Source organism: Varanus komodoensis, unplaced genomic scaffold (assembly GCF_004798865.1).
Source record: "Varanus komodoensis strain SLA01 unplaced genomic scaffold, ASM479886v1 scaffold79, whole genome shotgun sequence".
NCBI classification, from domain to species: Eukaryota; Metazoa; Chordata; class Lepidosauria; order Squamata; family Varanidae; genus Varanus; species Varanus komodoensis.
Window position 1 is genome coordinate 1681514 of NW_025336467.1, and position 15770 is coordinate 1697283.

Consider the following 15770-nt stretch of genomic DNA (forward strand, 5'->3'; position numbering starts at 1 on the left):
AGCGGAAGGAAGTCTCAGACCCCTGAGCTGGGGTCCTGAACCGTACCACATGAGTGCCCATACAATGTCCTTCTGCGACGCCATCCTGTCTCGCCATTTCCCAAGTCCTCCGCACGTAGAAAAACGGCCGGCCAGAGAGAGGATGGTTTTTGCTCCCTCGCTGGCAGCGTGTCCTCTGAGCCAGCCCTTGAGGGAACCGAATCCGGTCTCTTCTAGAACTTGGCCTCACTGTGGGAGAGGAAAGCCATCTGGGCATTGACCCCAAAAGCCCGACACTTATTCCCCCATAGGCTCTCTCAGGGCTAATTGGACTGCTTACCTCCAGCTAAATTTGGCGTTTTGAGCTATCGGGTTGAAGTGGGACATAAGTATAATAAATAAATAAGTTAGGGGGAAAGGGGGTGTTAGAGATTTCCAAATCAAGGAGCTTCCGGGTTGCTGAAGGATGTCAGGGAAGGGGAAGAGGTTACGGGATGCAGCGCCATCTCTCTGTTTTCTGGAGATGGAGGAAGATCCACCAACGGCCCGGTTTCTGCAGGGGAGCCCGGGAGCAGGAGGGGCTGGGTGTGTCCCCATCCCGTCTCCACTCTGTCCTTTTGTCCCACAGGTATCACCCGAAGCCCGCACCCCTCTTCTGCGCTTCACTTCCCCACCACCTCAATCCTGCCCCAGACAGCTTCCACCTACTTCCCGCACACAGCCATACGGTATCCGCCTCACCTGAATCCGCAGGACCCTTTGAAAGATCTCGTCTCATTGGCCTGTGACCCGTCCAATCAGCAGCCAGGACCGGTAAGGAAAAGCCCCAGTTGCATCTCCAGATGTGGTACATGGCGGGTGGGTGTCAGGGCGCCAACGCCCAGCCGAACGGACTTTGCCCATGAATCTTTTTGCGCTATTTCTACTGCTAAATATTTTTAGCGATCACTAAGCCATCTCCATGCAGACACTAAAATCACTTTTAAAATGCAGTTGCAGTAGTAAAACACAGCAGCACTGAACTGGTAGAACAGAACCGCGTTGTCTGTTTAGTTGGAGTCAGGGGACACCTGCGTGAGCAGGTAAGTGTCCAGGAGGTGTTGGAAAGAGAGCTGGTTTTCTGCCTCCCGAGCCGCACAAGGGCGTTTGCTCCACAGGATGGGTGCTACCACCGATAGGGCCTTCCCGCAAGGTGTTCCGTGGCGCCTCTTGTGCTTACCTTAACAGCCGGTTGGGTGTACAGAAGGGAAGCCGGTCTGGCAGGGATACTCCGACTAGTGGTGGCGAAGAGGCAGTGTCGGAGCTCCGAGGAATCTGTCCCTCAAGCATTTGTGGACCCGCTTCTTGTGCTCGGCCCTTGCTTAGCAAGCAAGCACGCTCAGCAGGAACTCGGACTCACTGCCCCAGGAAGCCAAGGAGGGAGTCCACGCCCAGAAGCATGCCCCCCGCTCCCCCAGCCGTGTCCACGGAACCCCCTTGTGCCAGCAGCAGCTTCTGAATCAGGCCGGCACAGTCTAAGTGCGGCTACTACAATATCATTATTCATAGAAACAGCGCGAGTCAGCAGGGGTCTCCCGGGCCATCTAGTCTGACCTCCGGCACCAGCCGACTCCGCTCACAATGTGCCCACTATGTGTTTATGGCTGGGAGTGGGCACAGAGACCCCGGGGCTTCCAGTGACAGGGATGGATGGGTGGATAAGCACCCCCAGATGATAATCCCTGCTCTTTCTGAGGAGTCCAGCCCCATCCAGGACAGGCAAACAGACCCCAGTGCCCAGGTTTGGGGACCGCCAACCTCTAGGGTTGTTGTCTGAGGGCTCGGGGGCTCCGGTTCTGCCAGGTGCCCCCACCTCTCTTCCCTTCTGTCCCCAGGAGAGCTAGAACTGTGGTGTTTTCTTCCGCAGCCTTTATAAAGGGCATCCTTACGTTATTAAAGCCTCATGCTAGGCCAAAAGCTCTCAGGATCATTCATACGTCAGGTTAAGGATCAGAGCAAAACTGCCTCCCTTCTTCCAGGCCATGGGGGAGGATTAGGGGAAGGCTTGCAGGAATGCTCCCAGGGTTCCTGCGTGTTTCCTTCGTGTTGGCCTCCGGTGTCAGCCTTTATTTCTGTACCCTACCCAGGAACGACCCTGGATGCACCTTTACAGAGCATGGTCTGAAGGGGCATCAGGCCATCCACCCTGTGGAAGCTAAGCAGGTCCGGGGCTGGTCTGAGCTTGGAGGGGAGACCCCCGGGAACCACCTTGAGCCCCATCATGGGGGAAGGTGGGATATAAATATAAGGGATGAATGAAGGAAAAGATTTGCATTCAACACTGAATCCACTGATCCTCTGAAGAAGGATAAGAATCGTCCCCGGGCTTGTACGTACCGGCTGCAGGGAGCGAAGAAGGAGGCATGTCTTAGAGGCCACTTGCCAAGCAGGAAGCAGGGATGGCCTGTGCTGGCCACATGTGAGGAGTGATAGTGGAGGCGGAGGAGGAATGAGACCCTTGTGCCAGGAGCTGTGCACCCATCCGGTCCAGAAGTTGTGTGGGAGATACAGCTTGCATGGAGCAAGTTTGGGGCAGAGCATTGGAAGAACTTGCCCAGGTCAGCCGCACTGACTCATCCTTGCGACGCTGCTAGGCCAGATAATATTAAAAATAACATGCTGCAAATAATCTGGCGGAAAAGGTACACAGCCAGAAGAGAGTTCTGAATGCTTTGATGTTTAGGAGTTTCCACTGGGCACCTAATCAAACCACCTAATCATGTGGTCTCACCTCCCCTTCTCCAGCCATCCCATACCCTCGGAGAGCTCAGCTCTTTGAGCAGTGAGTGAAAAATGCTTGGTTTTCTTGCACCTTGTGCTCTTTCTCTCCCCCGCACCCCCAATCTCAGTCTCACACGCACAGAGACAGCATTTGGACAGTAACTTTGCTGTCTAATTCTTGTGTTTATTTTTCTGGTGCCCCATAAGAACATCAGAAAAGTCCTCCCCCTGCCCAGCTGCTCAGCTATGGGTGCATGCAGGCATGCCACCTCCGGTGAAGGAGGGAGCCCATGGCCAGCAAGCCTAGTGGACACAGAGTGCCTCCTCCATCTCTCCCCTGAAGCTGAAAAGATGGGAGACAGATTTTAAAGGCAGTGTGGTTGCTCTCCATGTTTTCCTCACCCAGATTCCTTCCCCGACTTCGGTGCTCCAAATTCCCCAGACTTATTCCCAAAGTAAAATGGACGAATTAGGAATACTGGACTGCATCATCTGAACATTACGCAGTGTGCTACAGGTGTGGTGCCCCATGGTATTTTTCAGTTTCCATGTGCACCTGTCCCATCTGCTACGTTAAAAGCTATGCAGACATAAATTGACAAAACACACAAAGAAGCATCAGTGATGTGAGCATGCATTTGGTTGCACGGAGATGCTTCTTGTGCTGTGCTTTGCCAGTGCTCAAGCGTGCATCACTAAAACGCTTAGCATTGCACCGAAGTGGCTTTCTTGCAGTGTTTACCCATGTGCAGCATGTGTGAGTGGGACAGGAGAGGGACAGGTGTCACTTACCTGGAAACTGGGTCGGTTCTGCTTACACTGCAGTCCCAGAAAGGCAATCTGGATTCAAGTCTCTGCTTAGCCAACTGGGTGACTTTGGGCCAGTTTCAGACTCTCAGCCCAGCCTACCTCACAGGGTTGTTGTTGGGGGAATAAGATTGGGAACAGCAGGGGGAGAATGTTGTAAGCCACTTTGAGTTTATTGTAGGGGAAAAGCGGGATATAAATCTAACAAAAGAATAAGTCAGCAATTCCACAAACATGAAAGCCCTTTTTAAGGTGAATTAATCCATCCTGTTGCATGCGCAGTCTAAAACTCTGCTCCTGAAGGGTTTCTGGCCATCCAAAATTTCCCAGGATTATGCAGAGGAGAAAAAGAGCTCTCTCTATTCAGGGAACAAGTCCTTTATTCTGCCACTTTCTATCCTCTCTTAGACCGTCTATCGCAGTGTTCTGCTTTAAGTGCCTGCCCACGTTTTGTGTTTGTTTTTCAAGTGTACACTCTGGCTAAGTGTGAATGTGTTTGTGAGGTTTTCTCATTGTGTTTCCCCTCTTGAGATCTGGGAATAGCTGTAGCGCTTCGTCAAGGGTTCGTCAATGCAAGCCACGGTCTGATAGAGCTTTAGCGTGCCAGTTGGACTTTTGTTCAGTTCTAGCGCTTTGAAAAAGAGCAAAAGCACAGGTTCCGTGTGGGAGGATAATGCACAGCCCTCCCTTGATTTCCCTGACACTCTGGCCACTTTGGCAGTACCATCCAAGACCACCTGCTTCCCCGACCCATAAAAACAAAGTACAGTTAATTATGCTTCTAACAAGCTATTCAAAAATGCCATTAGAAAATATTTTTAGCAGCTACAAAGCCCAGGACACTTACCTGGCAATATCCCTAAACTTGAGCGACTCCAGTGACTAAATTGTGGTCTTAAATACGCTTAGCTAGGAGCAGACCCCATTGAATGAACCGGAGAAGTAAGACTCCTCTAAGGCTTCTCACATGACACACACATACACACACACTGCCATGCTGAGATCAGATATGTGAGCGGGGCGTGAACAGCATTTGGGAGAAGGGCACCCACATCCGTGGCTGGCCGCCGTGGTCGTTGGTGGGACCCCTGTGGCCAGAGCTTGATGAAGCCTGCTCATCATCCCCTGCAGGAGGCTCCTGTGAGCGGTGCTAACGGCTTGCTCTCTGTTTCTTTTGTGTATGTTGTGTCCCTAGTTAAATGGAGGTGGTCAAGTGAAGTTACCTGGTCATTACCTTCCCACCCAGATGTTGGCACCGGCGCCGCCGGGGATGCCTCGCCTGGCAATCTCACCTGACACCAAATCTACCACGACAACTTCAGAGGGAGGGACCACTACGCCGACGTCTCCCAGTAAGCTTGCCCCCCACCCCCCACCCCCGCTCCTAAATGGCCTGGGCCACCTGTCTGCCGTCCGTCACCAGTTCCCACCCCTCTGGTTCGATTCACACAGCCCAGCCGGCCTTACAGACCAGCTTTCACAGATAAGCATCTGTGCGGGGGAGGGAACCAATTTTGGCCAGGGGGTTCCCAGTGACACGGCCGCAGGGGGCATGGCTTTAAAGGGAGGCAGCTCGACTGGTGGAAATCCCCAGAAAAGGGAACAGGGATGAACAAACGGTTCCCAAATAAGGATCCGCATACCTGCTTGCTGGAGCTATAATAAAACACACCTGTTCTCATCTAAATAGGGCTGTTACATTCTTCAGCAGCATCAAAGGGCACTTTCCCCACAACTTTGGAGGAAAAGATCCTCTTTTTGCTTAGAAGCAAGGGAGCAGGTACAAGACGACAAATTCCCATATTACACGTGTAAGGATATGGAGTAGGATCATTCCCTTGCAGACAAGAGCACCCCAAATTGTCCAGCAGTAAAAACCTGCTAGCTGCAGATACAGATGAGTTGAAACAGGGAAATCTGGCTCGTTGGAACTAGAAAGGTTTCCAGCTTGCATCCAATCAAGCGATTGCAACAGGCCGAAACAGTTAATTTTCCCACAGGCTTCGATCTCTAAAACAGACCGTGGCTTGCACATTTTTTGAAATGGATGATGAATTGTGGTAAATAATGTGGCCCTAATATGATTTGTACAAAATAGTCCAGCGCAATCCCGCTCGCTATTTTGTGTGGGGTTCAGGGCTCTTTGCCCAGATTTTGTCGTGTGGTTAGAACATGTGCAAATTAGATCCGTCTTAGAGGCAGAAAGCTATGTGCTTGCCTCATTCACACCCCAGCAAGTCAGGGCGAGTAAACACACTGGAATCTGGATGTAGGATGGCTGAATTGTGGAAAGTGAGAACTTCTCATTTAGTTCTGCTCTGAATGTGAAAGTAAATTATCAGTCCTGAGTGATGCTCTAGGAGGCAGCATTTGTAGCTGAGGAACTGGCAACCTTTGGTTATGCTTTTCATATTCTGGATTCCGAGTCTAAACAGACTGGAAATAAAACTGTCTCATTGTAGGCCGGGCGTTCAACTTTGGAGGAATGGCTTTGGAAAAGTTTATTTTGCTTATCCTAACCTGTCCTGAAGTCCTACTTTTGCTTATCCTGAAGTTTTACTTTAAACTTTTCCAGTGCTGCCATGCTTGTTCTGCTTACTGCAATCTGCATGAATTTGGGATAGCCTGAATGTGGTCAGGGATGTGGGGTATTTGGGGGGGGGGGGCAGCTTAGCAGATTATTGCTGGGAGTTATTGCCAAAATTGTAGAGGAACCGCTACAAGGAATTCTTTGAGTTGATCAACATATTTAGCTGTCTCTTTGGCATTCCGAGCCCTCTGCCAAGTTGAGAGTAGTCCCGCTTACATCGGACAACTTGGGCAGTGTCCATGGAAACCTATCCCATAATAAATGGATTTGTTCTTCAAGCAAATGCTACAAGATGCTCTGTTATTAAACATTCTCTGGTGTGAGGAGGTCTGTAGATTGTGTGGTTGAGTGTACTGGACTAGGCTTGGGGGACCTGACCCCCACCTGCCCATGAGGTGGCACTGGGTGACTTTGAGCCGGTTACTGATTTGCAGCCTAATTTTGCTCCCAGAGTTGTTGTGGATTAAAAATGGAGGCAGAGGGCCAATGTTGCAAGAGGAAAAACGTTGGGATGTAAATAAATGCGGTAATCCAGGACACTTTGGGTTGGACCCAATTAAAAAGAGGTTTCTCTTCCTTAGCATTTCTAGTGTGCTTGCAGGGCTGAAAGATCTGGGATCTTGTCTCATGCTAATCCTTGCAGCAACTGGTTCTGATCGGAATTTATTCCTAGCACTTTCCTGGGATGCCCATTGCTGACTTCTTCACCCTCTCGGCCCCTTGTGATTTGCATTTGGGAGGTTGCTCAATTTCCAAGATTTCCTTGAACAACTTGGGCTGAGTATTGAAAACACATACTTGCGAAGTGGTGCGTGCTTGATAGCATAGCGTTGGGAAGATAACGAGGTGGGATCCAGCCCGTAAAATGTCAAGTGGGAGAGAGAAGCTGGGAGCAAAGTTGAAAGTCCCCAGTGAAGATGCGCATGCTTGAGGAATATCTGCTTTAATGCATGTTCAGGTTCCTAGTCCTTATCACTGCACAAAACACCTGTGTCTGCCAAAGAAGGGGGTTGCTTTGTGATACTCCCAGAACCTCACTGTATTTCATTATTTAAATAATTTATTTAATTTGATTGATTGATTTCTGGCCTGTGGCTAACCTGAATGGTAGGGCTGAGTACAGGGCACCTGTTTTCGGGCCGGTGTGGTGCAGCCGTTAAGAGTGTGGAGCTGGGATTTAGGCGATCCGGGTTCTATTCTCTGCTTAGCCATGGAGCCCACCGGGGGGGGGGGGACTTTGGGCCAGTCACAGATATTCAGCCTGGCCTACCTTGCAGGGTTGTTGTTGGGATAAGATTGAGAACAAGAGGAGGAGAAGGATTTATAGCCCACTTTGAGAAAAAGTGGGCTATAAATCTAATAAACATATCAATAATACAGTAGGACCAAAGAGGCACAAAAGGTGGGGCAGCCCCTGAATTCTCGATAATTGGCCAGTAATATCACAGGAGGAGGAAACTGAGTCACAGAACATGCAAAGAGGGTGGGGAAGTCACTCAGTGGCATAAACATACTCCTCTGGGCCCACATACCCGTGTTGCAGTAACATCTCCCATTTCACAGCGAATCAAGTGAGTCAGAATAAGGATTACAGTAATTCAAAGCAGGATGTGACCTTCTTTGGAGCCACACAGAAAAGCAGGAGCTTGTGAACACAGGAGCAATTTCTGAGAGCTTCCAGAAAGGCCTCATCCACCAGAGCTGACCTATGCAGAAGCAGCCTGTACAGAATCCCAGATAAAACATCTGTCTTGGAAGTAAAGGCATCCCTTTGCATGTAAAACTAATAATGAGAAATTAATCCCTTGGGGAGCCAGCAGAACCGTTGGAAAACACACAGGCACCCCCCCCACACACACACACATACAATGACACACACACTGTACAGAGACATATGAAGTATAATAGCAAAGATTTGATATTAATTAGAACAATATGCCCAGAGCCACACAAAAAAGCAGCCTTTGAAAAACACACGCACACAAGTTCCAGACCGGGCCATGTGCACACACAAGCTGCAGACCAGTCACACACTGCTGCACAACCACATGTGCACCCGCGCACGCACGCACACAAAGGTTAAAGAACAACATGCCAAGAATGTAGAAGGAGCGGCTGCTCTGATCTCCTTGCAGAAAAGGCAGCTCGCCCCAGACGACTCTCCCTGGCCTAGCAAACAGCCTGAGCTGAGCCAATTTTCTGCAGCAATTCACCGCTAATGTGGGCCACAGACCCTGGAGTCTTTCTGCTCTTTAGAAGGCCCTGCTTTGGTGCAAGAGCTGGCACGTGCATGGCTGAGAATCTGAAGTTGTGCCACGGCTGGGGTCTGCCCGGCTGTGGCAACACACAACTGCAGAGAAGCAAGCAGCAGTGGTGAAACGGAAAAAAAGTCATTTAAAAAGGGGCGAGGAGAGTGATCCAAGAGCAGGCCTCCGTGGATCAAGCCAAGCTGTCTTGCTGGCATTTCTGCTTGCTGGGCATTGCCTGCTCTTGTTTCTTCGACCAATTTGCATCCTTTGGCCTCTTCAGGCCTGTGGAAGGACCAGATAGCTTTCTCCTTCATGGCCTATGCCCACCTCCATTGATTTGATCTTGCCTCTCTCTTATCACACCTGCAAGGAAGAACCTTAAAGTTGTTTGTTTGTTTGTTTTTTAAACTAAGTTTCTAGCTCTCATGAGCCAAAGCTGAACTGATCTGCTCAGCAGCAGAAGTTGATGCTATTAATAGGATCAAACACGGCGCCAGTCCTGCCAGCATGGTTCTTCCCTGGGTTGTTAGCTATGAGGGCTAGTTTTACTGTTGTGAGCAGACTTAAGCCCTGTTTTTTGGCTGAAAGGAGGCATGCAAATGAATAAAAAATGGGTGGGAATGTCAGGGGTCCAAACTGAGACCTTGTGTGCAGAAAAGTTCCAAAACTGGCAACTTCTCATTTCTGTCAGACGTCCTTTTGTATTCTCAGTGGATCCAAATAGTTCCCTGATCTAGGAAGATCCACAGATATGGGGTATACCTGTAAGACCTGCCTGTGCCTTCCTGTGGATGCAGAAATGCTGCTGCACAGGGATGCAGAACTTTGGACCCAGGATCAAATCCACCCCCCCCCCGCCCCCAAGAATATCTCTGGTCACAACACCATTCCCCTGACCAACCACCGCGGAATATTTTCCCAGCCCTTGGGCTGTTTTCTCCCTTCAGAACAGCCACCCCTTGTGCCGAGCATCCCGCAGCAGAGCTGTAGAATCATACAGCTGCAAGGAACCTTAGAGGTCATCTAGTCCACCCCACAAGTAATGCAGGATTCCCACAGCTGCCCCCTACAGCATCCATCCCTTTCAGGCTGGCCTCAGATCAGGGCACACGAGCTCTGCACCCCAGAATATGATGGGAGGGCAGGATCACATGCGGGGGGGGGGATCGCTCTGGGGTGGGCGTTTGTGGTCAGGGCTGTAGTTCGATTGCATGTTTGAAATAGTGGTGTTTTTTTTCCCCCGCCTTCCCCTTCTACCCTCTCTCCTCTCCACCCCACCCTCAGCCTACTCCGCCCCCGGCACACCCCCTGCGAACCGCTTCGTGGGACTAGGACCCCGGGACCCCGGCAGTATCTATCAGGCACAGGTGAGTCAGAAACCCCCGCACCCCATCAACGAGCTGTGGGGGATAGTGCTCCCGGGGGCAGCCAGCTGTGCGACGGAGGGATGGGGAACCACAGTCCTTGCAGGCTGAAATGCCTCCGAGCGTTGACAGAGGACCCACGGGAGAAGAGACAAACAGAGAACAAACCCTAGGATCTCTCTCACGGCACCCCCATCCATTTCCTGTCCTCCTGGCCCACTCCTCACCTCCCAGCTGAAGGGACTCTTGGCAGCTGAAAAGGGGATTTTGCTTCCCTTCCTTCACCGTGTCCCTCGGCACGGTGAGCTGGCCAGAGCCCTTCAGAGGTGGGGAGGTAGAGAAACGAAATTAACTGCAGCGGCTCTGACCGGGAGACGAGAAACATGACAGGATAACCTCCACATCCTCCTGTGCTTTGGAGGACGTGACTTCAAGGAGCAGCACCTGGGTCTGAGGAAGCCTCCTCAGTCTTTGTGCTCGGTCCAGTCCTGCGACAGGGGCGAGCCAGGTTTCAGCTCCCTTCCTGGCCAGGGTCGTGCTTGGAAAAGTCGCCGGCTGTGTAGGAGAGCCAGATTTCCGCCGGATCTTTGCTGAAGCTAGTCAAGCCCAGAGCCGTCCTTGAGCAAAGGGCCAAATTTCTGTGCTGGACATTTTCCTGTTGGACATACAAGGCCTCCAGCCTTCATTGTTTGGTCTGCACACACTAACGCAAATGCAGTCCAGTCATGAGGCACAAGCGCCAGACAAGGGGCTTGTGTTATGTGCCCCTTGCTGTGGGGTTTGAATCTCCCAGAGCGGGGAGGAGAAACACCTGATCGCGGAGGTGCAGAGTGGCAAGGGCCGCCATGCATGCGCGGCGCTTACCTGTTTCGGAAGGAGGCAGGAGACCCCTGTGACCAGCGCGGAAGTGCTGAATCCGCAGAATGTTTCTGAGCACTGTAGGGAATAGAGAGCAGCCTCTGGACAAAGGGCAGCGTGCGAGCTGCGAAGTGCGAGAGTGATGCAGATGAGCGATAATTACAGTGGGAGCGCTCCGGGTCGGCTGGGAATTAAAAGGCAGTGCCCAGGCGATTTTTGCAGCAAGGAAAATCAGCTCTCTGCTGCACGCTTAAATGCACCTGTTGGCAGGCAATGTGGTGTAGTGGTTAGGGCTGAAGGGAGTTGGAGACTAAAACATCTAGTTGCTTACCTCTGGGTTTAGGACTCTGACTGAATCCTGAATTCAAATGCACAGCTCAGTGCTAAAGTAGAGAACTTGAGCTGTTGGGCAATATAAAAAATTGAAAATGAATGAATGTAGGCAAAACATTAGAAGCGTCTACTTTAAAAAATGGGGGAACTGGAAGCATGTGGGACCCCAATCTGGATCCCTGTGCACAGTTGAGAGGGAGTTAAATTTCCTACCACGTAAGTCACACTTCTTTACACAAGTACGACAAAAAGGGTGAAAATGCACTGGCTCTGCGTGAGACTCTGCATTGACTGTACCACCTGGTTCAGCCCCTCCACCCTGAAGCTCACATGCTGACACTGGTCCAATGACATTTTCTCAGCCTAAGATAAGGTGATGGGAAAAGGGTTTGTATACCACACTTGAGCTCCTTGGATGAAATGTGGCATAGAAATCTCCTATAATTTATCCTGTTGTGCAGTTTGCTGCACTGGAGATCTGGTTTGCTGATCCATAAACTCTGCAAGACATGAAAAATGTCATTTAGTGGTCACTCTGAGCTTTGAGATCCACCCCTGCTTCCAAGCATATCTGGGCAGGTCATAAGGACTAGAAGCTTCAGCAATGAAAGCTGAGATTCTCGGACCAAAGGTGGTGACCTGTATGAATATGTAATTTGATTCTGCTTTTGCTCCTCGTGGGTAGGAGCATGGAATAATAAAGAGCATTAAATTCTTACCCAAACATTGGAAACCTCAATTAGGACTAGCAACTTGGTAATAAAAGGAAGTTGTCAGAAAGATGGACTCCCAGCCCAGAACTACAAGTCAGGGATTCTTCTGTGTTTTCCTTTGACTGACATGGGCATAGTCCTGTGTCACCACTTGCTGGAAAGGTGCAGAATATTTGAGGGAGGGGGACTGGGTTCCCTTCTGTGCCATCATATCACCTCGCAAACTCGGAGGCTTACAAGCATCTAGGGTAGTAATCTGTGCTTTCACCTTTGCTTTGCACCCTGCAATTTCTCTAGACAGCTGTTTGCTTGGTCCTAAGCCAGTGCCGAGGATGGGGAGAAAGGGGAAGGGCAGGACTCCAAGTCCCATCCTCCACCTTCTATACCCTTGGTGTGCTCCTTCTCTCTCCTCCAGGGCCCATGTGCATCCTCAATGAGAGGCATCTGGTGCAGTTTTTATATACAAGCTTCCAGGGGCTGGGCGGGGGGAGGTTTGCTCTTTGGAGTCCACGCTCCGAGATTATAGGACCCCCAAAGACACCCCCCATGCGCTTCTAGATGTCCTCAGAGGGACTCAGCATGGCCATTCTGGATTGGGGCATTTCCAGAAAAAAGGAGGCGGAGCGGATGCAGGACTTGGTGGGCCTGATCCATGGCGACTCGCAGCCACTGTCAGCGCGGGGGAAGCTTTGCATAAAAGTCTTGGTGCTCCCTAGCAAAGGACTTGGGCGACAAGGGCTTGCTGACTGCTAACGGTGCCCTGAAAGGCACGCTTGCGCTTGATTCTGTAGCTGACCCTTGTGGGGCGCTGGATATCAGGGCTCGGCTGAATCACCCGATTCTGCTCCGATCCAGCTGGGCCGATAATCAGGGGCTCAGCTCCCCTCGTTTTGATCTGGTGTTGGGACTAGCAAAATTACTGAGGTGCTTAAAAGAGGCATGCCGAGAGAGAGAGCTTTGGAAATAGCTGCACCGATTCCACGCTCCGCTCCCAGCATCGCCCCACACTGCTCGAGGCACCCATGGTTGGGTGGCGGAGCTTGCTCAGGGCCTGTCTGCCACGAAACAGACCCGGCAGCACCCTAGGGCCCAAAAGGACCAGATGGCCCCAGTGCGACAGGAGAAACGAGGTCGCCGGACAGGCTCTGCTGATTATCTAAGCTTGTTCGGCAGGAAGTCTCCTTTCTGATGATGGATGAGCATTTCAATTTGGGCCAGTTCTAATTGGAGCAAGATCAGCTGAGGCTAAGGGAAGTGTGCGATGTCTAGCCCCCCGGCAGTTGGAACGGGTTATGCTAAGCCTGACCATGAAACTGTGCCAATATTGCTTGAATACCTCCAAGCATGGAGAAGGTCTTTCCAGTGACTGGCAGTCTCCCTTCGTGTAACTTCGCATTCCTGGAGGCATTTTTAAGAATGTTGGGATCACAGCTCCACAAAAAGGGTGCGTTGGGTCCCGAACTCTCACATTCCCCCGGTGACAGAGCACTGTGGTAAGTGGACCATGTGCCTTCAAATAACCTTCTTTCTCGTTCTTCCACCAGTCCTGGTATCTAGGTTAGTTGAAGCTTCCATCTGCATTGTCATTTTTCTTCCCTCCTTCTGGACTTCGGGCTTACTCTGAGGAGATGGCGCAGTCCTCCACCCCTGGCCCAAACCTTGGTGACAGCATAAAGAGAGCGAGAGAGACTTCGGAGAATGAGCGAAAGAGGGGGCTGGCTCGAACTTTTGAAGATGAAAAAACAAGACAACCTGGACCCACCAACCCAAAACAGCCTCTTTCCCCCTGCTGAGCAAACCCAGCGTGGCTTTCCAAGGAAGATGGGTCCTGCCTCCATAGAGCAACCACCTTCTCAAAACGGATGAATATGAAAGTTTCTGATTGCTTGTCCATCTCTTGTGAGTAGAAAAAGAGAGAGAGATTACCTTGGCCTGCTGCAGACCCCCTCTCTTTCTCCCCCCCCCCCACCATATACCCAAAACCTTCCCCCTTCTTAGCAGCATGGCCATGAAACTATGCTAAAAATCACCAAGGCTGATTAAGCTGTTTAGGTCATGCCTATCCTGAGACACAACGTTAACCCATTCCCTCTCCGGAGAGAGCGAACGAGAAATGAATGCTGAGCGACCATCCCCGTACCTAGCAAATGCTTCCCTTTCGGCTGGGGACTCCTGGGCCCCGGCACCTACTGACAGGGCTGTTAGTAAGACTTCTTCAGTGGCTGCAGGCCAGATGGCTTTTGTTCTCCTCTTCTGTCCCAGAATACTCTGCGCTTTCCTCTCAAAAGATGCAATCTTTGGAACGAGTGGGGGGCAGAAAGGTGATGTGATGGCCGAAGGTGGTTTGGTCCGTCCAGGTGGTGGGAAAAGGGAACGGGTCCAAGCCAAGCGAGGTTTGTGGGGAAAGGGCAGCCTGGACCCAGACGGCTAGGGTCTGCGGGGGGTGGGGGGAGGGTGGGGAGGGGTGGCGGTGGTCCAAGGGGGTGTGAATGCCAAGCTCGAGCAACCTGTGTGGGGTTGGTGTGGAATGGAAGGCCAGCTGTGGAAGGCTTGGCTTCCCTTTGCAGGCCGTGGCAACATCCTTTGGCTTCCGGATCCCTCGAGGGTCTGCCTGTAACCCTTGCCTTCAAGTGGGGCCTGCACCCCAGAGAGGACGCCTTCCATTCCCTTCAGCTTAGCCCGCATAGCTTGGTCTGCCTCTTTTCTTGTGGGGGGGGGGGGGGTGGGGAATCACACTCGGTGTGTGGGATGCAGAATCCACGGCTCGTGAGCTCTCGTCTGTGCCCAGGTTTAGCATCCTTGCTTCAAAGGATGCACGGGCAGCTAACAGATCGCAAGCTGACACAGACCTTCGTGGCTCGCATCTTGATGACATTTCTGGTCGGGAGGCAGGCACTGCGGGTTGATGGACCCTCCCTTTTCTTCCTCCCTCCCCTCCCCCAGCCTTGGATACCCAGAGCTATACAGGACAGAGCAAACCAGCTGCGAGATGGTGGTAGATTGCTATTACGGATTGCACTTTTTTTGTAGGAAATGCACTTTGAGGAGGTGGAGGGAAATTTAAAAGTAATGTGATAGTGTAGCATAAGGCAGGTTGTCTCCTGTAGGTTTTTTTTTCCTTTAAATTCACGGGGAGGAAGAGAGCATCCGTTGACAGGGATGGGGGTTTCGCAACGGTGACGACTTCAGCTAAAGTATTTCAGGACAAGAGAAGAAATGCCAGACTTAGAAGGAGGTGGGCATGCTTTCATAGCTCCCTCTTCCCAGTCGAACTTCCCCTGCCCCCCTGCCCCTGCGAGCCCCAGAAAAGCCATCCTGGACTGACCCAAGTGCCTACATTTTGATACTCCAGTCCTCCCTGCTGGGCGATGGAGAACAAGGGGGTGCATGGTGGAGACCTCCCCCCCGGGCAGGGGCGGCTGGTTCGTGGCCCTCCTTCCACACTGCTTCTCTTCCCTCATTCCTAGCAAACACCAAAGCTTTATAGCCACAGACTGGCCTCCTCCGTCCCGGCGGATGCTGGGATGCGTTTTTATGGCTCATAAGTCCTCTGTGGAGTGAAGAACACACGGGCTTCTGGATTCTCTGTCCCCTCCCAGCATGGGGGCAGCCGAAGCACGGGACAATTTCCTTCCCCTCGTGCCAAAACATCAAGACGGAGGAGGAAAACAGCAAAGGCAGAGAAGGGTCTTATCCTGGAAATATCCCCCATGTGGCTTCTTTCCAAATAGTTCAGCAACACGCCTGACCGGGCTGCTGAATTACAAAGAGGTTTGGGAGGCACCGGAAAGAGACTTGGAAAGCTATTTGGGAAACTCAATGCAGTCTGCTCTTGGGAAGACCCCGAGTTTTAGCGTGTATCGCCAACGGCATCTGCCCTATCAGTTACTCCCTTTTTCTGGCACGCTGCGGTCAACAGTAGAGCTGGGAAGGGACCCCGTGAGCGGGAGAAGCCATGGCAGTCCGTGAGCTGAAGCTTGTGCTGCTGTTTATACTGCCAATATAATCCTGACAAGAGGAGGTCCCCTCCAGGGGGAAAGGGGACAGAATCTGGGGCACCCACCCTCGTCTCGATTCTGGACCCAGCGGACGCATCCGGGGCCAGTGTGTGCCCACC

At 51.6% G+C, this 15770-nt stretch overlaps 1 protein-coding gene across 5 annotated transcripts in view; it reads left to right on the forward strand.

Moving 5' to 3' along the window:
- The window catches only part of NFIC (nuclear factor I C), a 94759-nt gene extending 81206 nt beyond the window's left edge, over window positions 1–13553 (forward strand). For 4 of the 5 annotated variants that reach the window (XM_044453379.1, XM_044453380.1, XM_044453381.1 and 1 more), the window contains 4 exons: window positions 608–792; window positions 4742–4898; window positions 9670–9752; window positions 13198–13553. In XM_044453379.1, the coding sequence (XP_044309314.1) occupies window positions 608–792; window positions 4742–4898; window positions 9670–9752; window positions 13198–13215 (443 nt within the window). In that variant the 3' untranslated portion in view covers window positions 13216–13553. The remainder of the gene's footprint in view (window positions 1–607; window positions 793–4741; window positions 4899–9669; window positions 9753–13197) is intronic. The other variant, XM_044453383.1, reaches the window with a different exon arrangement.
- Window positions 13554–15770: the final 2217 nt, after the last annotated feature.